This window comes from Scyliorhinus torazame, chromosome 14 (assembly GCF_047496885.1).
Source record: "Scyliorhinus torazame isolate Kashiwa2021f chromosome 14, sScyTor2.1, whole genome shotgun sequence".
NCBI classification, from domain to species: domain Eukaryota; kingdom Metazoa; phylum Chordata; class Chondrichthyes; order Carcharhiniformes; family Scyliorhinidae; genus Scyliorhinus; species Scyliorhinus torazame.
In genome coordinates this window covers 209,660,702-209,682,299 of record NC_092720.1, presented here as the reverse complement: position 1 = coordinate 209,682,299, position 21,598 = coordinate 209,660,702, and the positions used below count along the sequence as shown (strand labels likewise).

Genomic DNA, 21,598 nt, shown 5'->3' with positions numbered 1-21,598 from the left:
GCTAGGTACGTGGGTGGTGCCGTGTCCAGAGGTGGCGATCGTTGGAGTGTCAGAAGATCCGGGAGTTCAGGGAGTGAAAGAGGCCGACTGCCTGGCCTTTGCCTCCCTGGTAGCCCAAAGATGGATCCTTTTAATGTGGAGGGACGCGAAGCCCCCGAGAGTGGAAACTTGGCTCAGTGACATGGCTGGGTTTCTCAAGCTGGAGAAAATAAAGTTTGCCTTGAGGGTCAATGCTGGGGTTCTCTCGTAGGCGGCAGCCGTTCGTCGACTTTCTCGGGGAAAATTAATGTCAGCAGGAGCAGCACTCTGAAAGGTGGGGGGGGGGGGGGGGGTGCGGGGGTGCAGTATGGTTAAGGGATGTACAGAAGGGGTTGGGTGGGAAATGTTTATTTTACCATGTTGTTGTTTGTTATTATTTCTCTTGTTACGGTTATAAAAATTTTGCAAATACTTCAATAAAAATATTTTTAAAAAATATTCAGGTCTTGTGAGAAAGACATTTCCTCTTCCCCACCCCCACACACCCTCAATGAAAAGGAAGCCCCTTTTCCCCGGGTGGACAATTCCTTATTCTCCCAGTCAGCTCCCAATTTGATCACCCAGTAACCGCTCTTGCTGGGTGGGACCTTCAGGCTGTGGCGAGGTCTGACTTTCACTGACCTCACACTGACCTCTACTGCCAGCAACAGGGTGTCATCAATCCGCTTCCTCAGTTACCGGAAACTCGCCTCCCTCATTCTCACGAACAGACTCCCAGTGTCTGCCTGGGTTTCCTCCGGGTGCTCCAGTTTCCTCCCACAGTCCAAAGATATGCAGGTTAGGTGGATTGGCCATGCTAAATTGCCCACAGCTAAAGTGAGGTTACTGGTTTACGGGGATAGGAAGGTGTGGGATTAAGTGGGGTGCTCTTTCCAAGAGCCAGTGCTCCTTCTGCACTGTAAATTCTTTGATTCTATGAATAATCAGAATATGAACAGATTTCATTTACAGAACATTAAGAATGTTTTAATAAAACAGGTAATTACATACTGGTGATTTAACGATTATTTCTCCAATGTGGACAGTGATGAGACAAACCAGAGATAAATGATAACTGTGACTCCACTAACATTCTAGTGCAGCAATTGAACTGCTTTTCACCTGGTTAAACATTGTTAATTGTAGAATTATATCATAGAATTTACAGTGCAGGAGGAGGCCATTCAGCCCATCGAGTCTGCACCGGCCCTTGGAAAGAACGCCCTACTCTAGCCCACACCTCCACCCCATCTCCGTAACCCAACTTAACCTTCTTGGACACTAAGGGCAATATAGCATGGCCAATCCACCTAACCCACACATCTTTGGGCTGTGGGAGGAAACCGGAGCACCCGGAGGAAACCCACGCAGATACGAGGAGAACGTGCAGACTCCGCACAGACAGTGACCAAGCCGGGAATCGAACCTGGGATCCTGCAGCGGTGAAGCAACGGTGCTAACCACTGTGCTGCCCTGAATGTCATACAAACCCCATCAGTTCACACATCATGTTCAAGACAGGCAGACTGCCAAATCAGTGTTCACAGCAGTGTCACATCATTTACATCTTTAAACTGTCTCAAGGTAGCTTCCGGTTTTAATATAAAGTAAAAACTCCCTGAAAAACGATTTTCTTCCCTCCAATTTTATTACAGAGTACCCACTGGAATATGACATTATTTACAAACACATTCCAGTTTGTCAATGTCTTATTTAATCAAACAGGGAAGTTATTTTATTGCGGGGCACGGTAGCACAGTGATTTGCATTTTCTCCCCATGTCTGCGTGGGTTTCCTCCGGGTGCTCCGGTTTCCTCCCATAGTCCAAAGATGTGCAGGTTAGGCGGATTGGCCATGATAAATTACCCTTAGTATCCAAAACGCTTATGTGGGGTTACTGGGTTACAGGGATAGGGTAGAGGTGTAGGCTTAGGTAGGGTGCTCTTTCCAAAGGGCACCCGGTGCAGAGTCGATGGGCCAAATGGCCTCCTTCTGCACTGTAAATTCTGTGAGTCTATGAAACATAGTGAGAGCTTGAGGTGAGTCAACTGACAGATTTATCACAATTACAAGAAACAAAACTAACTAGAGATTAATATAAACCGAAAATGATGGAAATACTCAGCAGGCCGGGCAGCTTGATAGCTGCACTTACTCAACTTGTCTTCAGGCAGTGGGTATCACAGCAGCAGCTAGTCTCCCAGTTCCAATCCCCTTCTACCCTTCCCCTTCTACTAAAGTCAATGTGAGACTCACCGCTGAAAGCCATGACAGTGAAATGTCCATCACCGTGAAGAAGGGAGAGGATTCGGGAGGTTTGGGGTGGGAATATTGACAGTTGCACAATGCAGAACTAACACTAACTCTTGGGAATTTAGACAAAGTGGAACAGTTGAGAGTCATTTCCTCTCCCTCTTGTGTTTTTCTCTCTCTCCCACAACCTGTAGAAATTGGACCTCCTAGAAAGACTCCCCAGATCCCAGTTTGAGAATCACTGAACAGATTCATCTCAAATACAGTGATGTCCCACCACCTTCTGCCTGTGGAGCAACATTACAGGCAGGAAGATCACCGGCTTCCTGCAGTTCATGGCTCATTCTACCCAATAAGTTACTCTTCATTTGAGCTTCTAATTGTTTCTTCTCTCCCTCCTTCTTTCCCCCAGCCCTACAGAGGTCCTTGCTGATCTTTCAGTTCCCAGTTCCCATACAGGGTTTATACCCGGAATGTTAACCTGGTTTCTCTCTCTGCGCCTTTAAATTCTCCAGGCAGTCGAATGTTTTGTTCATTTCCAACTCCTTATTTGTGCGTGTTTCTGATTCTCCTGCCTGTTCCCTATTGATTCCTCTTCTGTTTGATTTTGAAGTTTCCCTTGTACTTCCCTGGGTATTATTTAATTTTCCTGCTCTTGGATTTTCTCCTTTCCTTGCCATTGGTGATCAATCTCACCATAGTTCCTCTTCCCTGCCCCTCTTAACGTTCAATTTCCCACCTGGAGTCTCTGAGACCTTCGGATATTTTTGTGTTTTAATTGTCCATCATCTTTGCGTTTTGTTGCTGCCTCACGGCGCCGAAGTCCCATGTTCGATCCCGGCTCTGGGTCACAGTCCGTGTGGATTTTGCACATTCTCCCCGTGTTTGCGTGAGTTTCGCCGGCACAACCCAAAAGATGTGCAGGGTAGGTGGATTGGCCACGCTAAATTGCCCCTTAATTAGAAAAAACTAATTGGGTACTCTAAATTTATTTTTAAAAAGATGTCTGCGCTTTGATTTTTCTCCTTCATCTTTTGGCTTTTAATCTATTTTACAGGAGTCACTGTCAAAGTTACCGCGCGTTTGTTGCACCTCACCGAGTAAGAAAACAAAATCACCAAACCATTATTGTTACTCAGCTGGAATCACCCTGAGCTCAGGAACCATTTGAACCATCCGCACCCCCTGTGACTGAGACCCACACCCAGCAGCTTACAGCTGGCAGGAGGCAGGGAGATGGTGTGAAATTATGGGATGGATCTGTGAGTGCCCTTTAATCCCACAGATTGTCAGCGGGGCCGAGTTTTTCCCATTGATATTCCATCCCGGACTGAAGAAGGGAAAGATTCTCTCGGTGGAAGTGAGGGTGAAAGTGTGGAGATGGGACATGTTGTCCGCATTGTAAAATGACACCTGTCCCCCCTCATAGTCCAGGAAAACCCCGATCTTCTGGGGATTCACACCCAGGTTGAGGGGGATATCAGAGGGGGTGGTGGAGGCAAAATAACCTCTTCCAGGACTCAGCCTCACAATCCAGAATCCAGACTCGGGGATCAGGGGGATTCCACTTTTCCTGTCCACAGACTCTCGGGCCACGCCCAGACCCCATCGAGTCCTCTGCCCCACCTCTACCTCCCAGTAATGTCTCCCTGATGTGTATCCCTCTGATCCCAGAACACCAAGCCAGGAATCAAATCTCTCCGGGGTGTCAGGAAGTGGCTGCGGTGTGTCTCGGAGTCTCACACTGGTCCGGTCCTCAGACAGGATAAGCCAGGGATTCGCTGTGTTCGGATCCAGAGTCAGAGAGGCTGGAACTGGGGGAAAGTTAAAATAACACAGTCAGTGATTTAGAGAAGGAGGGAGAGGGAAGAGAGAGGGAGGCGTAGAGAGGGGCAAATGGGGTAGGTGAGGAAGATAGGTGGGGCAGAGGTCAGGTTGTGAGGAGAGGGATCAAATCAGTAGAGCAAGGGAATGGATGAATGGAGAGAGCAGGAACAAAGGATCAGTGAAAGAGAGACAGAGGCGATGAAGATTTGGAGGGCTTGAGAGTTTGGAAGCAAGATCACAGAGAGGATGGGAGAGGGTTGAGAAAAAGAGGATGCGGTAGGGAGACCAGGACGGTGACAGGGCATACAGGAAGATCTGAGAGACCATGGTGGAGGAGGAGAGGGAGCAGGGTAGCAAGGAGAGTGGGGGGGGGGGGGGGGGGGGGAGAGAGAGATCTGAGGAATGAACGCAAAAGTTTGAGAGCGTGAAAAAGAGAAAGGGGGAAGGTTAGCAACAGTTGGGTGATGGGAGGGTGAGATAGAGTGGGGAGATAATGTGAAAGGTGGGATGAGCAGGAAATGAAATGTAGTGGGGGGGGGGGGGGGGAGGCAGAGAGCGCGAGGAGACCATGCGCTCTCCATTCTCTGCACTCATTCTCTCTCCTCTGTTCCTGCTTTTGGGAATAGGGGGCAGGTTATTTAGGATTGGGATGAGGAGGAATTTCTTCACGCAGAGTGGTGAATCTTTGGAATTCTGTGCCTCAGAGGCTGTGGAGGCTCAGTCATTGAGTATGTTTAAGACTGAGATCGATAGATTTCTACATGTTAAAAACATGGAAACAGGGATCGTGCAGGAAAACGGTGTTGAAGATGATTAGCCACAATCTCACCGAATAGGGGAGCGAGCGCAAAGGGCTGAATGGTCTAGTGCTGTCGACAGCAGTTCTATCCAGCATCTAAACACAGTCCCAACTCCTCAGCTGAGCTGCTGCCAACAACTGCTACTCCCAGCTCCTTAAAAACTTAAAACAACTGATCAAGTTGTTGTTCACTGACCCCGGCTTGGGTCACTGTCTGTGTGGAGTCTACACGTTCTCCACGTGTCTGCGTGGGTTTCCTCAGGGTGCTCTGGATTCCTCGCACAAGTCCCAAAAGACGTGCTTGTTCGGTGAATTGGACAGTGTACCGAACAGGCGCCGGAATGTGGCGACGAGGGACTTTTCACAGTAACTTCATTGCAGTGTTAATGTAAGCCTACTTGTAACACTAATAAAAGATTATTATTGTTATTATTGAACGGGGGGGGGGGCAGCACGGTGGCGCAGTGGTTAGCATTGCTGTCTCACGGTGCCAAGGTCCCAGGTTCGATCTTGGCCCTGGGTCACTGTCCGTGTGGAGTTTGCACATTAGAACATAGAACATTACAGCGCAGAACAGGCCCTTCGGCCCTCGATGTTGCGCCGACCTGTGAAACCACTCTAAAGCCCATCTACACTACTCCCTTATCATCCATATGTTTATCCAATGACCATTTAAATGCACTTATTGTTGGCGAGTCCACTACTGTTGCAGGCAGGGCATTCCACGCCCTTACTACTGTCTGAGTAAATGAAATGAAATGAAAATGAAATGAAATTGAAATTGAAAATCGCTTATTGTCACAAGTAGGCTTCAATGAAGTTACTGTGAAAAGCCTCTAGTCGCCACATTCCGGTGCCTGTTCGGGGAGGCTGGTTTGGGAACTACCTCTGACATCTGTCCTATATCTATCTCCACTTAATTTAAATTCTCCCCGTGTTTGCGTGGGTTTTGCATCCACAACCCAAAGATGTGCCGGGTAGGTGAATTGGCCATGCTAAATTGCCCCTTCATTGGGAAAAAATAAATGGGCGCTCTAAATTTATTTTAAAAATGCATTTAAAAAAAATTATTATTGAACTGACCCGTGACCTCCCATCAGGGTTCAGCCTCCTGCCCTGAGACAGGATCTGAATGTGTCAACCCTCGGGCCATTCTGAACCTTAAATATTACAATCTCCAGTCAACGCAAAGTTCACTTCCACAGGTGTGAACCTATAATCACTCCACACATAAAACACACACAGGCAAAACTCCAGGAATATAGATTTACTCATCCTTTCCATTTAAATAATATATTGTCTTCATATTCTGCCTGCCTTTTCCCACATTCTACTCCACCTACTATCACTTAACCTATCGAAATCCCTTTGTCGACTCTTCATGTCCTCTTCACAACATAATTTCCTGACCATCTTTGTGTCATCAGCAAATTTAACTCCCATATACTCGCTCTTTTCATCCAAGTTATTGATATGATTTCTAAATAGTTGAGGTCCCAGCACTGATCCCTGTGGCACACCACTAGTTAAAACTTACCAACCCAAAAACAGGAGCAGAGAAGAGAGAGAGAGAATGTGCAGAGAATGGAGAGCTGTGTGGGTGAGGCATAGAATAGGGGAGCGGGGGACAAAGGGTATTGGCGAGCGAGAGATTGAAAGTGGTAAGGCGAGAGTGAGTAGACAGAGGAACAATAGAGTGAGCTAGCGGGCACAGCCCATGTGTGAGATGGGGAGGAGAGCTGCGGATTCTGGGCAGAAGGTGGGGGAGGAGAAGAGGGCTCAGGAATGGGAGGGGGAAGAGAGAAAACTGCAGAGGAAGGGAGGTTGTTGTGAGCAACATCTGCAGAAGTAGGAGGGCAGACAGAATCGGGGAGCAAGAAGGGAAAGGAAAAGAGGATTGGACTAAATAGGATGGGGGTGGGGAATCAGCAGGGGTGTAAGAAGGTGGTGGTGAGCTGTGATGTTGAACTGCTGCAGTCCATGAGGTGTAGGTACACACACTGTGCTGTTAGGGAGGGAGTTCCAGGATTTTGACCCAGTGACAGTGAAGGAGCAGTGGTATATTTACAAGTCTGCACCGTGTGGGGCTTAGAGGGGAACTTCCAAGTGGTGGTGAGCCCAGGTATCTGCTGCTCTTGTCCTCCCAGATGGTAGCAGTCATGAGTTTGGAAGGTGCTGCCTAAGAAGCCTTGGTGACTTAATGATAATGTTGAACTTCTTTAGTGTTGTTGGAGCTGCAGATAAGCTGACAAGACACTGGCAGTGGGGGGGGGGGGGGGTCAAGAAAGATAATGGCGAGGTAGAACTGGGTGTCATTTGAAAACTGTCCCTCTTTCTGTGGGTGAGGTTACTAAGTGGCAGCAAGTAGATCAGGAAAAGGAGATGATCAAGGAAAAAATATTTGAGAGTCTCCTAGGGAGCACTATGGAGGTGAGAAGTGAAACTTTGCTGGAGATACTCTGGCTGTGATAGAATCAGCAAGTGTGGAACCAAATAAAGACAGTGCCACAGAGTCGGGCAACAGAGGAGATAGTTTGGAGGAGAATGGTGATGTTGACCATGTCAATGTTTGCAGAGAGGTTCAGAGGGATGAGGAGGGATAATGTATTATACTAGTTATGTGTGTCATTTATTAAGACCATTCTGCGCTGTGGTCGGGATGAAAATCTGGTTGCTGTGGTTCAAATATCCATGTATAGAAAAATTAGACATTTATTTCAGAAGTGATCATTTCTGGAAGACTTTGTAGAAGAATGTAAGGTCAGAGAACAATTAGAAATACAGAGGGATCGAGATTGGGGATTTTGAAATGGGGCTTAAAACTCTGAAAAGGAATTTAACAGGAGGTGACAGCACAGGAACAAGATCGGAGAGAGAACACAGCCCTGTCTGACTCCAGATTTAACTGGAAAACTTTTCAGTTTCAACACAGATTGAAATTGCGGTATTTTCGTTTGTACAGAGCAGTTGGATCCATTTGCAGATTTACTCCACAAACTTCATTTTGGAGAGCATATTGACCATGTGGGTGTGGGATATTCTGCCAAAGGCCTTCTCCTGGTCCAAGCTGATGAGGCAGGTGTCTACATCCTGTCCCACATACAGGTCATTGTATCCCTGAGGAGTACAAGGCTATCAGAGATCTTCCTTCAGAATACAGCAGAGGTCAGATCAAGGTAGATCACCAACTTAATTCTTCTCTCTCCTCTTCTACTTATAGATGAAGGTGATGATGCCTTTCCTCATGGATTCTGAAATCTTGTCAGTCAGAAGGACACTCTCAGACACTCCCAGCCATCCTGGACTGATCCAGTCCCACAGAGTCAAACACAACTGGCCTGTGGAACGGTCACTTCCCCTCAAGGATCTGGCTCCTGTTGTCAGCTCGCCCAGAGTTAGTGGTTTTGTGTGCAGTTCTGGTGTCATTATCTGAGGAAGGATGTTCTTGCGATGGAGGGAGTGCAGCGAAGGTTTACCAGGCTGATTCCTGGGATGGCAGGACCGTCATATGAGGACAGATAAAGTCAGTTAGGATTATATTCATTGGAGTTTGGAAGAGTGAGATGGGATCTCATAGAAACTTTGAAAGTTCTATTTTCCTGATGGTGGGTTCGTAGTCCTTACCCCTGATAGTCAAACTGAGGAGAGGAGAAATTACTTCACCCAGAGAGTGCTGAATCTGTGGAATTTGCTGCCACAGGCATTGAGGCCAAAATGTTGTGTAATTTCAAGAAAGAATTAGATATAACTCGTAGGGCTAAAGGAATCAAGGGATATGGGGGCGGGGGGGCAGGCAGGATCAGGGTATTGAACTTGATGATCAGCCATGATCAGAATGAATGACGGAGCAGACTTGAAGGGCCGAATGTTTGTTTGTTCTCTCTCTTTCTTCCCAGTAGTGAACTGCTGGTAGTTTGTACATCATATTCATTTCATTTCATATTGTAAATAAAGTTACTGCCTGTTTGACGCTACAAACGCGTGCTGGATTCTTCATGGCCCACACAAACACCTTTAAGGGAAACAACCTCTCGATATTCCCCGTGACTGCTTCCCACCAGGCATCATGGCCAGTATTCTCCGATCCCGTGCTGGGTGGGAGAATCGCCGGAGAATCGGCACCAATGACGCCCGCGCGGTCGCGACGGTCGTGGGCCGTTGAAAGCGACCCCCTGCGGCGATTCTATGCGCTCGACTAATCGAGTGCCCGCCGAGTCCCACCGGCGTGTGTTACGTATGGTCCCACCCGATGGGACCTCGGAGTTCTGGCTGTAGGGGCCGTCCTGGTTTGGGGGGGGGGGGCAGAATCCGACTCCGGGGGATCGGGGGCCTCCACGGTGGCGAGGCCCGCGCTCGGGGCCTAACGATCGTCGGGCGGGCATATTCTGGGGGATGCCTATGTTCCTCCATGCCAGGCCCCTGTAGGGCTCCGCAATGTTGCCCGGAGGCCGGCGCGGAGACGGCAACCCACGCGCATGCGCGGACCCGCACCGGCCTTGTCGCACCATCTTTCGAGCGCACAGCACTCCGGCGCTATACTAGCCCCCGAGGAAGGGGTGAATGCCTGGGCCTGGAGGCCCGTTGACACCGGCGTCGCTCATGCCGGTTTTGACGCTGGCATCAACACTTGGCCGGGATTTCGGAGAATCCCGGCCCATGGGTTTCCTAGACACCCACCTTTTTGTAATCCTGTTTGTGTTCCTTATGTTTTCTGGGTAATTGTGACAAATTGGCATGTCCGTCAGTCTTGGGCCAAATAAGTGATGAAGCAATAGGGAAGAAAGCAAGTTGTGAGGGTGGTTCAAAGAGTCGGTAACGGGATATAGAAAGGTTAAGTACATGAGAAAAAATTGGCAGCTGGGGTTTAATGTGGGAAAATGTGATATCCACTTTGTCAGGAAGAATTGAAAAGTAGAATATTACTTAATTGGAGAGAAATTTCAAAATGCTGGAGTACAGGGGGAACATATACATTAATCACAATAGGTGAGCACAAGAACACAAAAATTAGGTCATGGGTAGGTTATTTGTTCCTGTGAAACTGCTCCACCATTCAACATGATTGTGGTTGATCTTCTGGAGGCCTCAACTCCACTCTATCTCCCCGTGCAGGTAGAAAAGTCATTAGGAAACCAAATGGAATACTGGTCTTTATTATTATTTAAAAAATAACTTCGGAGTACCCAATTCCTTTCTTCCCAATTAAGGAGCAATTTAGCCAATCCACCTACCCTGCACATCTTTTGGGTTGTGGGGGCGAAACCCACGCAGGCACGGGGAGAATGTGCAAACTCCACACGGACGGTGACCCAGAGCCAGGATCGAACCTGGGACCTCAGTGCCATGAGGCAGCAGTGCTAACCACTGTGCCACCGTACTGCCCTATTGGTCTTTATTATAAGGATGTACAGGACTTTGGTGAAAGTAAAAATACAGTTTAGGGCAGTTTACTGAAGGAAGGTTTCCTTGCCTTCTTAGTTTTCCAGCGAATATTCATAAGGGCGATTCCTGGGATGAAGGAAGTTTCTTATGAGGAACGATTTGGCAGGTTAGATTTATACTCTTGATGTTTTGGAAAATGAGAGATGATCTTATTAAAATATTTCTGCTGGAGTTGGACTGGGGAAGTCCTGGGCAGGATGTTTATTCTTGTGGGGGAATTTCCAACCTGTGGCCATAGTTTATAAATGAGTCTGTCTGCCTTCAAAAACAGATAGAGGAATTTCTTCTCCCAGAAGGATGTTCTACTTTGGAATTCACTTCCAGAGAGAGCAGTGGAAACTAGGCTACTGTATACAGTCGGGCTGAGTTAGATAGATTTTTGACCAACAAGGGAGTTCAGGGTTATCGAGAAGAGACAAAAGGTATGGTTAAGGCCACAGTGAGAGGGGTCATGATCATATTGAATGGGAAATCAGGATTGATGGAAGGCATGGCCTAATCAATCTCCTATTTCTTAGGATCCTATAATCAAGCTACCCCATCCCTCACTGGAAGGTCACCTCACTTTCCTCCTCCCAACCCTCCATTCAGCACCATTGAACACCCTTTCACACAATAAAGCTGTGAAGATTTGCCCAGAGATATTGCTCTGTACCTCAATGTGCAGAATGGACTGGGCCTCTGATCAAATTCATAGTGAGCAGTGAATTCATTGGTTCATTAACTGCTCCATCAATGAGGTCGCTCAAAAAAATCAACATCAGTCATCTAAACTGCTGTGTCACCATCCCTTTTCTAAATTTGATGTTATCCTACTTCATTGCAAACTGTGAAAACTATGAATATTTATCTTCTTTCGAATCTTGAATAGTTCAATAGGATCCCCCGGTGTCCTCCCTTTGCCAGTGCAGACTCACCTCCTCACAATTAAGGAGTTTAATTCCACCTTGTGTTAGCCGCCTTTTAACACATTCTAATCTTCCTGACAATACATTTTAAGGGTCCTTCCTTATGATTCCCTTATTCCCCCTTTCTATATTTTTGGTGTCATCATTTTTAATCCCTGGATGCTAAATGGACAAGTATGTTTCAGTCAATCTCTCTCTCTCGGATTGTGTTGCGACTCCGGGTCAAGTGAGGCTGGAATTGACCGCGCACTAGCCCAGGGTGTCATAACAACATTGATAAAACGCTTCGTACAATTCTAAAAGCGGACTGTCCAGTCTCCTCAAGAAATTGGGGTTCCCATCCATCCAGAGATTTGTGCTCTATTCCTCTGGTTATAAGGATCCCTTTATGACTTTCATACACAGTGCTGATGGGTTGAAACACTTTTCCAGAGGAACCCACAGAAAGTAAAATATGAGGAGGCTCCAGGGATTAATAACTGTAAATGTGAAAATCTAATCCGTTACCCTGGAGACCTGGTTGTCCATTCCCAAGTAGATTTATAATCAAGAAAAATAATATCAGAGTTTTACCTGGGTTAATTAAGTGCAGCATTTCTCTCCACATTGTGTACTGTAAAGGGCCTTTGAACTTTCCAATGGGTATGGCGACATCAGATACTGAGAATGATGGATCGGCATCACTCATCCTGTAAATATTAAACAATTGATGTCATAAATCATTCCTTGTTCGAAAATGTAATTTATGTAAGAAATTATTTGAATGATCTACCTGTCCCAACATTCCCAAATATCAGCACTTTTCACGTGAGAGTGGAAGTAAAATGATAATCTTAGTTTTATAACTGAGCAAAAGATAACTTGGAAATGAAGGAGCAGAGACAGGAAACGCCCATGTCCAGAAAACGATTCACAGTCTGATAACAGGTTAGTTACCAAGGCATCACACACACTCAGAAGGTGACACAATCACCTGAGACGGAGCTGCTCTAATTCTGGCCTCTTGACTAGCTTTGATTTCAGTTGCTCGGCTATTGGTGGCAAGGCCTTCAGATGTCGGTGCCGCAAACTCTGGAAATTGTTCCCTAATAGTTTTGCCCCCTCTATAAACATCTCGCTGCGTCATCTGTGCTAATATATCTTTATGTTGCTGGGTCTTAATGCTCCTCTTCAGCAACTTGGAATGTTTAACATGGTAAAGGCGTGATAAAAATTACAAATTGTTGTTGTGGTTATTCTTCGGACAGAGCAAGATTGTATTATAGTATAAAAATAGAACCCGATTCTCTTTAAGATGAGGTATTCTCAGGTCCATCAGGTGTGTGGGTGTTTGAATGACCCACACCTTGGAAACTTGGACCGTGCGTCTCTCTCAGGATCAGTGGGAAGGTCACTACCTCACAGGCAGACTGCAGCTTGTAAATCATCACTACGGGTCCTGGGACATGTTCTTGTTATTTACATGCCAGTTTGTTAATCAGTACAATATTAGGAACAGTTGGTATTAATCACTGTATTAAAACTTGTTATTACAATGAAAACACTCATCTGGGAATCATGAAGACGTATTGTCACCAGACTACTAAATCTCCGAAAATGTAATTTGAAACTGTAAGCAGGACAGAAATTCACTAAAATCCAAAATAACCAAAATTGAGTTATTTAAAAAAAATCAAACGCTGCAGAGTTTGAGTAAAGAGCATGTCCTACCTTCTCTTCCGAGAAACTCCCATCTGAAATAAATAAATCACAAACAATGAGGGTGATAGTAACAGATCAGGCAGGATGGTGAAATGAACCGACACTGGGGCGCATGTGATTCACACGGACCTGTGAACTGATGCACGTTGGAAGGAAGAATGAAGAAAGGCAAAATAAACTAAATACCACAGTTTAAAAGAAATACAAGGACTGAGATCTGGAAGATTGAGTTCGCAAATATTCAAGATAATTTTAAAAAGGGAGGAAAATTTATTTTACTAGTGAAATTCTGGAGAAAACAGACTCATTGGTGATTTTCAGAAGGGATTTGGAGATATATTTGTGAAGGGTACAATTGCCCCCAATCAGGGTAAAGAGCCGGGGCAGTGGAACTAATTGGAGATCACTTTCACTGATCCGGCACAGACAAGATGGTGAGAATTGTTTCCCTCTGTGCTGCAGAATTGATGATATTATGAATAGGAGCTCGGTGTCAGATACAGGAGTCAACATCATTCCCGCTCACAGACTCAGTGACTCTCACACCCACCGTATTAGACACACCCACAGCATGGGAATGGAAGTGAATTACAATGTCAATTCCAGGAGAAAATTACACTAATAGAGCAAGGAAATCACTCCAAACAAGTGTCCAGATCGGACAACTCATTTCCAGGACGTTCCGGTATTCCTGAGTTTCTGCAGACTGTGTGGGAGCGGTTCGTTCAGCGACAACGGCTTAAACCCCCAGAAATGGTCACAAACTCGGTTTACTTCTGGCTTCAGGAAATTCTATATTAATTTCACAATTATCATCAGTTACTTTGTGACTGTGAAGTTTCACTGAACTGACCCGCAATCTATTCCCTCACCTTCAGAAATATCAGCTCGTCTTTTTGCTCCATCTGTTTCTGCAAATTGGAGAGTTTATCCTCAATAGAATTTAAATTTTTCTGAATCTCTCGAAGGTTTTTCTCCATTGGTTCTAGAATCCTCTTCCCTTCTTCCCTGAGATCTCTGAGTAAACGCTGCTTTTTCTGATTGAGAATCCTATGCATTTTACTGAACTCGGATGTGATGTGGGTCTGCAGACTGCGCGACTGTTCCTATCAAATGAAATGTGAAACATAATTAATGTCCCGCGATAAACGAAACAAAACTAACCGAGATCCCAGAAAATCAGCACAGGGAGACCTTACCCTAACTTCAGAAATCTTCCCTTTCTGTTTCTGTTCCGTTTCTAGAACCGCCGATTTCTTCACTGTGAGAGAATCTAAGGAAGATTTCAGCTGATCCTGGGATTGGGTGAGAAAATATGGAAGAAATTTGTTGGAACTCCACATTGCAGTGAAATAATTAGCTGATAAAATATATCACCTTTTACCTTGTAATTTCCAACAGCTTCTTTAATCGGCAGAAAGCTGTGAGATTTGTGTTCCCGCGAATCTCTACAAATCAGACAGATCAATTTCTTGTCAGTTTCACAAAACAGCTTCAGTTCTTCCTGATGTTCCTCACAGTGAACTTTACTGAACTTCTCTTTCGCATTCAGCTTTAAATGTCGAGCTTTCTGGGCCAGATTCGCTAAGGCCCGATTTACCCTGAAGTTTATTTCCGGAAACTCCTCTCTACATTCCGGGCAGGAGTTTCTCTGATTCTTTTCCCAACACTGGGAGATACAGGAGCGACAAAAGTTGTGTCCACAATCCAGCATTACCGGATCAGTGAAGAAATCCAGACAAATGGGACAAATTGTCTCCCCAATCCAACTCTCTGCCATGTTCGCACTCAGCACTTCCGGAATCAATCCGGTTTTAGTTTCAATCTTACTGTCAGACACACCCAGTTCGGTGATTTCCCAATTATCCACAAATTAAGTTCTCGCGACTTCTCCCGGAAGAGATGAGAGAGTGCCGTCTGAAGGATTAACCGAGCGGACTAATTGAACTCTTTCGGGGGCGGGCTGGGCTCGGCTCCAGGCAATGTTGACAGAAGAGAGACAGGGGGAAGGAGGCGGGGGAGGGATGGAGATTTCATTATCCGGTCTGAACTCGCTGCCCACGACAAACCCTTTGCGAAACTCGGTGTCAGATCCAGATCCTGGAACTAATGGTGTCAGCCGCTCACATTAAAGCAAAAGGTAACATAACTGCCAAGAAGCTATTACACACAACAGGTTCAGGGAAGATATTTGGAGGGTTCAACCTGTGAAATTTATTTTTTAGAAAGATAAACTTGCGGATTTATATATATTTATGGGTCCCCCGGGACTCTGACACAGGGAAACATCAACTGATAAGGAAGATTTGAAGTGGAATGTCTCCTCCAACATTCGGCTGACTTTCTTTTTAAAAAATATATGTTTGGTCAAAATATTGTCAATTTTACAACCTACAGAAAGGACTAACAAATTTAAACATTTGTTATAAAACTATCCCACTACCCAGCCCCAACTTTCCCATATTTATCCAACCCTCTTCCCCAACTTTTAAATGTAATTATGATGCCCTCAGAAGGAGAGGAGACGGAGATGGTGGTTGCGATGGACACGGAGAAGGCTTTGTGGGAGTATTTATGGGAGACGCTGGGAAGGTTTTGGTTTGGCAATGGCTTTATTGACTGAGTGCGATTGCTCTATCAGGCGCCAGTAGCAAGCGTGTGCACGAACCGGCTGAGGCCGGGGTACTTTAAGCTACACCGAGGGACGAGGCAGGGGTGCCCCCTCTCCCCGTTGCTGTTCGCTCTGGCTATAGAGCTATTGGCCATGGCGCTGAGAGCATCAAGCAATTGGCAGGGGCTGGTTGGGGGGGGGGGGGGGGCGTGGCTGGAGCACCGGGTTTCGCTGTACACGGACGATCTGCTCTTGTACATCTCGGACGCGGTGGAAGGGTTTGGGGAGGTTATGCAGATCTTGGGGAAATTTGGCAGGTTTTCGGGGTATAGATTGAACATGGGAAAAAGTGAATTGTTTGTGATCCAGGCAAGGGGGTAGGAGAGGAGACTGAAGGAGCTGCCGTTCAGGATGGTAGAGAGGAGCTTTCGCTATCTGGGAATACAGGTGGCTCGGAAATGGGAGGCATTACACAAGCTCAATCTAACCCGGCTGGTAGAGCAAATGGAAGGGGACTTTAAAAGATGAGATATGCTCCCGCTTTCACTGGTGGGGAGGGTACAGACCGTGAAAATGACTGTCCTCCCCAGATTTTTGTTTGTCTTCCAGTGCCTCCCCATCTTCTTCCCTAAGGCCTTTTATAAGCAGGTGAATAAGATTATTTCGGGCTTTGTATGGGCGAATAAAACACCGCGAGTGAAGAAAATGTTGTTGGAGCGCAATTGGGGGGAGGGTTGATTGGCGCTGCCGAACTTCTGCAACTACTACTGGGCGGCGAATATAGCGATGATTAGGAAGTGGGTGGTGGGGAGGGGCGGCCATGGGAGTGGATGGAGGCGGCGTCATGCAAAGGTACCAGTTTGGGAGCACTGGTAACGGCACCTCTGCCGTTCTCGCCGGCCCGTTACTCCACAAGCCCATTGGTGGTGGCGGCATTGAGGGTTTGGGGGCAATGGAGGAGGTATAAGAAGGTGGAGGGTGCGTCAGTCTGTACCCCGATTTGCAATAACCACAGGTTCGTACCGGGCAGGATATATGGCGGGCAGAGTGCAGGAATTAGACAGATGGGGGATCTATTCAGAGACGGGAGTTTTCCCAGTCTGAAGGCGCTGGAGGACAAGTTCAAGCTGCCGCCAGGGAACGGTTTCACATACTTGCAATTGTGGGACTTTCTTAGGAAACAGGTGTTGGCTTTCCCACTCTTGCCGCCCTGGGGGATACAGGACAGAGTAGTCTCTGGTATCTGGGTGGGGGAGGGGAAGGTGTCAGAGGTCTATCAGGAGTTGCTGGAGGCAGAGGAAACCCCGGTGGAGGAACTGAAGGGCAAGTGGGAGGAGGAGTTAGGTGGGGAGTTAGAGGTGGGTCTGTGGGTGGACGCCCTAAGCAGGGTTAATTCCTCCTCATCATGTGCAGTTTAAAGTGATGCATTGGGCACACATGACGGCGGTAAGGAAGAGCAAGTTTTTTAGGGTAGAAGACAGATGTGCAAGGTGTGCAGGAAGCCCAGCAAACCATGTCCATATGTTTTGGGCATGCCTGAAGCTTGGAGGGTTCTGGCAGGGGTTTGCCAACGCAATGTCCAAGGTGCTAGGTACATGGGTGGTGCCGTGTCCAGAGGTGGCGATCGTTGGAGTGTCAGAAGATCCGGGAGTTCAGGGAGTGAAAGAGGCTGACGGCCTCGCCTTTGCCTCCCTGGTAGCCCATAGATGGATCCTTTTAATGTGGAGGGACGCAAAGCCCCCGAGAGTGGAAACTTGGCTCAGTGACATGGCTGGGTTTCTCAAGCTGGAGAAAATAAAGTTTGCCTTGAGAGGGTCAATGCTGGGGTTCTCTCGTAGGCGGCAGCAGTTTGTCGACTTTCTCGGGGAAAATTAATGTCAGCAGGAGCAGCACTCTGAGGGGGGGGGGGGGGGGGCGGGAGGATGCAGTATGGTTAAGGGATGTACAGAAGGGGTTGGGTGGGAAATGTTTATTTTACCATGTTGTTGTTTATGTTATTATTTCGCTTGTTACTGTTATAAAAATTTTGCAAATACTTCAATAAAAATATTTTTTTTAAAATTCAGGTTTTGTGAGAAAGACATTTCCCCTTCCCCACACACCCTCAATGAAAAGGAAGCCCCTCTTCCCCATGTGGACAATTCCTTATTCTCCCATTGTCAGCTCCCAATCTAATCTCCCAGTAACAGCTCTTGCTGGGTGGGACCTTCAGGCTATGGCGAGGTCTGACTTTCACTGACCTCTACTGCCAGCAACAGGGTGTCATCAATCCACTTCCTCAGTTACCGGAAACTCGCCCCTTCACTCTGAGTGACAGAAGTTCCAATCCGCTTCGTCTGTCACCAGAAACCCGCCTCCCTCATTCTCACGAACAGACTCAAAAACAGCTTCTTCCCCACTGTCACCAGACTCCTAAATGACCCTCTTATGGACTGACCTCATTAACACTACACCCTATATGCTTCACCCGATGCCAGTGCTTATGTAGTTACATTGTATATGTTGTGTTGCCCTATTATGTATTTTCTTTTATTCCCTTTTCTTCTCATGTACTGAATGATCTGTTGAGCGGCTCGCAGAAAAATACTTTTCACTGTACCTTGGTACACAGGACAACAAACAAATCCAATCCAATCCAATCCAATCTGAGTGACAGAATAACTGACCAATCCACTTCTGATACCACGGAATTCAGCTCCCTCATTGTGGGTGACAGGCAATGTGACCAATCCCCCTCACTCTGGGTGACAGGGTTTTTGACCAATTCGCTGAAAGCCGTCTCCCACACTGAGTGTCAGGACCAGTGACCAATAGGTGCTCCATTGCCCAGAAACCCACCGTCCTCACTCGGAGTGATTGATTAGCCGACCACTTGCCAGAAACACGCCTCCCTTGAATGACAGGGACTGCGGCCAATCCGGTTCCACAGTGCACGGAAACCCACCTCCTCCTTCACTCTGAGTGACAGGGACCACGACCAATCCACTTCCCTATTCCCCGGAAATCCGTCTCCCTCGCTCAGTGACAGACACAAACAACGTGTTGAATTTCTGCTTCTTGGATTTAACGATGAACTGTGTCAACTTTGAGAAAAACTGTTTCAATTCCAGTGGTTCTCAGATTGTTTTGTTTCCAGAATCATTTTACAAATTTAATCATGGAACCCCCAATGTCAAATATAACAACACGGTAGCGTAGGGGCAACACGTAGCATAGTGGTTAGCACAGTTGCTGTGGTGTTGGGTGCTCTGGTGCACAGATGAGCCAACACAGTTGTATGTGGTACAACTCTATTTTATTTTAACTCTTATAATACAGTTCGTTCTGGATACTCTGCACGTGCTGTCTCCCTGAGTGTGTTTGGTAACAGATGTGTCCTGGTCCTCCTCTGCAGCTAATACTGACCACCGGGGGTCGTGTCTGTGCTTTTATATCTTTCTGTCATTGGTTGTGGTGTTGTGTGTTCTGATTTGTCTGTTGGTGTGTCTATCATGATGTGTGTGTTTGAATATCATGACATCCTCCCTTTTTACAAAGATATGTGCCTACGTGGTTATAAATATAATTGTGTCGTGAGTGCATCTAAGAGTGTGTGTGTGTGTTGTGTACAGCGTGTGTATATGACGTAACTATTTACATGGGGCGATGTCGGGTGCGTCACACTAACAAGGTTGTACCATAACAAAACTTGGATGCGAGAGAAAAAAAAACTTGAACATTGGTCTGGTCAGACGATATCTGGAACAATAAACAACAACAGGTTATAATACAGAAGTGTTTGACTTTTTGAACGTATGAACAGCGTTATAAGTCCAGTCTAATGGGTGACCGCCTCAAGAATGGGCTGGTCCTCAAGCCGGTTCAGCTGTGGAGATTTGGGGTCACACTGGTTCACCTTGGACTGTTGGAGGTGATGCTGTTGCCGAAGTCTCTACTTTACCATTTGTTGTACTTCGTGCAGTGCTTGGTTTTTTTATTCGTGCAAATATAACATTCAACATCTTTGTTAGTGGTGCCTCGGCTGTGGTTTGGTTCTGGTGGCGATGGAAGGGGCATGATCCGTGGCATCTCCACAAAGTCATCCTTGGGAACCAGTGGAGGATCCGGCGTGTGCGTACGGTTCAGTTGCGAGCGTGGAAGGCGGCGCAAAGCTCGCTGATTGCGCCTACGCACCAATCCATCCGCCCTGCATGCCAGGAACAAGGTGGAGTCTTTTTCTTTTTATGTTTGTGGTGGACGGCATCTTGTAGCCGATGGGTCGTTGCCATCGAAGTAGCACCATCACTAATATCATGCAAGGCGATGACTGTGCCAGATGTGGAAGTTGGCCGAGACCGTGTACGCTGGTTCCGGCCACCTGCTGTGCCGGAAGGGCGACTCCGCATAGAAACGTCGAAGCATGTCGCCTTGGAGAGAGAATTGTTGCTCGCATCAACGTCTGGCGATGGCGCGAATTGGTGTGTCCATCTTGGACCGCCGGTGCTGGTTGCCACTGCCGACCCAGTGGGACTGCCACGCGATCCATTCCCTGTCGCCGTGGCATCCGCCGTCACCCTGAGCGTGCCATCACCAAGGCCGCGACACTGCCCATCCGGAGCAAGGTCTGGCGTGCGCAAATCAGAGTCAGCGCTTGGCTGCTCCCCATCTGGAGTCCGGTCTGCCTTCCGTCGATGCCCCCCGTCCGGAGTCCCAACAGGTTCACTGGAGGCAGCCGAGATTCCCTGAAGCTGCACTTCTGGAGTCGGAACATGCAGGAATGCACCAACCAGTGGAGAGGGTCGAGCCATCGAGGGTGGAAGCGGTGCGCCGCCACCGCAGTCGTCAGTGGTCCCACCGTGATCGTCGAGTGCCTCGGTACGCACTAGGCGAGGTCTGTCACCTTGCACCTTTTGCATGGGAAGTGGGATGCTGTCGTCACTCGTCTCACATCCCGTGGATAGATCCTCATTAGCAGCTTGCTGTTCACTAGGGTTGGGTAAATTGTCAGAGTTTTCATCTGGTGGTGCACACCATGTCGGTGGACTGTCATTGTCTTGCCGTTGTCCTTCATTTGGGCTTTTCTTCTTTGGAATTTTAAATCTTCCCCCAGACATTGCAGAACCTTGTTTATTACCCCCAAATTCTCCCATATGTATGGTCTCGAATATAGGATCCAATGTTTCTATCGACATTGTACTATTTTCCAAAGAACATTCCGTTTCACTTTTCTTCTCAGGTACCTCATATGTATCTTTGTCTAATGTACATGCCTTCATGGTCTCTGGGTCTGATTTTGCTGGGACTGGCATGGTCACAGTCTCTCTTTTACTGTTCTCAATTGCCCACATTATACTCCCCATACATAACTGCTTAATCACTGGGGTTAGTGTGGTACAATGGATAATCGGGTCGACCTTATCTGCATCTTCACCATTAGTGGAAAGCACACTTGGTTCACTTGAAACTGCTGTGGGTTTTAAATTCGTTATCTGGCTACTCGATGTCGGTGTCCTCAGGATTCTTGCTCCAATGTTCTGCTCAATAATCAGTGGAGTGTGTATAGGTTCAATGCAATTAATGTTCCCCTCAAGGTTTGAAGAGTCATTACTGACTAACTGCTGGTCTCCGAAGTTGGGATTTTGCGGCGTTGTGTTGAAGGGAGACATTTGTCCCTGCTGTAGATATGATTCAGGTTGTGTTATTTCCATTACCTGAGGATCAATGTCTTGTCCATTTTTTCGATCCGTACTAAAACACTGGCAATTCTCAGTCTGCTCCTTGCAAGTTAAACATTCAATTAATTTCGTTAGCAAATCCTCAGCATCCTTCTGTGGCCGTGCAGCATTATTAATCTCTGTTCGGCTATAATGATCCTGAAGGTCAGCGCATAAACCTTTTTTCTTCGGGCTTGGACGAGGCGATTCCTTTGGCTTGTCTTCAGTTGGGCTTGAACAGTCTTCAGCGCTGTGCCCTTCATTGTAGCATGAGAGACCGTCATGGTCATGCTGCTGTGTAGTGGAGCATGGTAGGCTGTTATAGCCTTCTTGCTGTTCACGTGAG

The 21,598-nt window shown here is 47.0% G+C and overlaps 1 protein-coding gene across 1 annotated transcript; it reads right to left on the bottom strand.

Annotated features, from left to right (window-relative positions):
* Positions 1-978: 978 nt before the first annotated feature.
* Positions 979-14,907, bottom strand: LOC140390438 (zinc-binding protein A33-like). The gene is made up of 6 exons (XM_072475582.1): positions 14,333-14,907; positions 14,148-14,243; positions 13,821-14,054; positions 12,958-12,980; positions 11,821-11,936; positions 979-4,085 (listed from the first exon to the last, which is right to left on the bottom strand). Exons 1-6 carry the CDS (start codon positions 14,726-14,728, stop codon positions 3,484-3,486), a joined length of 1,467 nt encoding a protein of 488 aa, XP_072331683.1. The 5' UTR covers positions 14,729-14,907; the 3' UTR covers positions 979-3,483.
* Positions 14,908-21,598: the final 6,691 nt, after the last annotated feature.

Coding starts and splice junctions, on each gene's coding strand:
- LOC140390438 (XM_072475582.1), bottom strand. CDS start 14,728: ATGGCAGAGAGTTGGATTGGGGAGACAATTTGTCCCATTTGTCTGGAT. Junction 14,055..14,147: donor GGAAGATTTCTGAAGTTAGG/GTAAGGTCTCCC, acceptor TTCATTTGATAG/GAACAGTCGCGCAGTCTGCA. Junction 12,981..13,820: donor ACGAGCTGATATTTCTGAAG/GTGAGGGAATAG, acceptor TATTTATTTCAG/ATGGGAGTTTCTCGGAAGAG.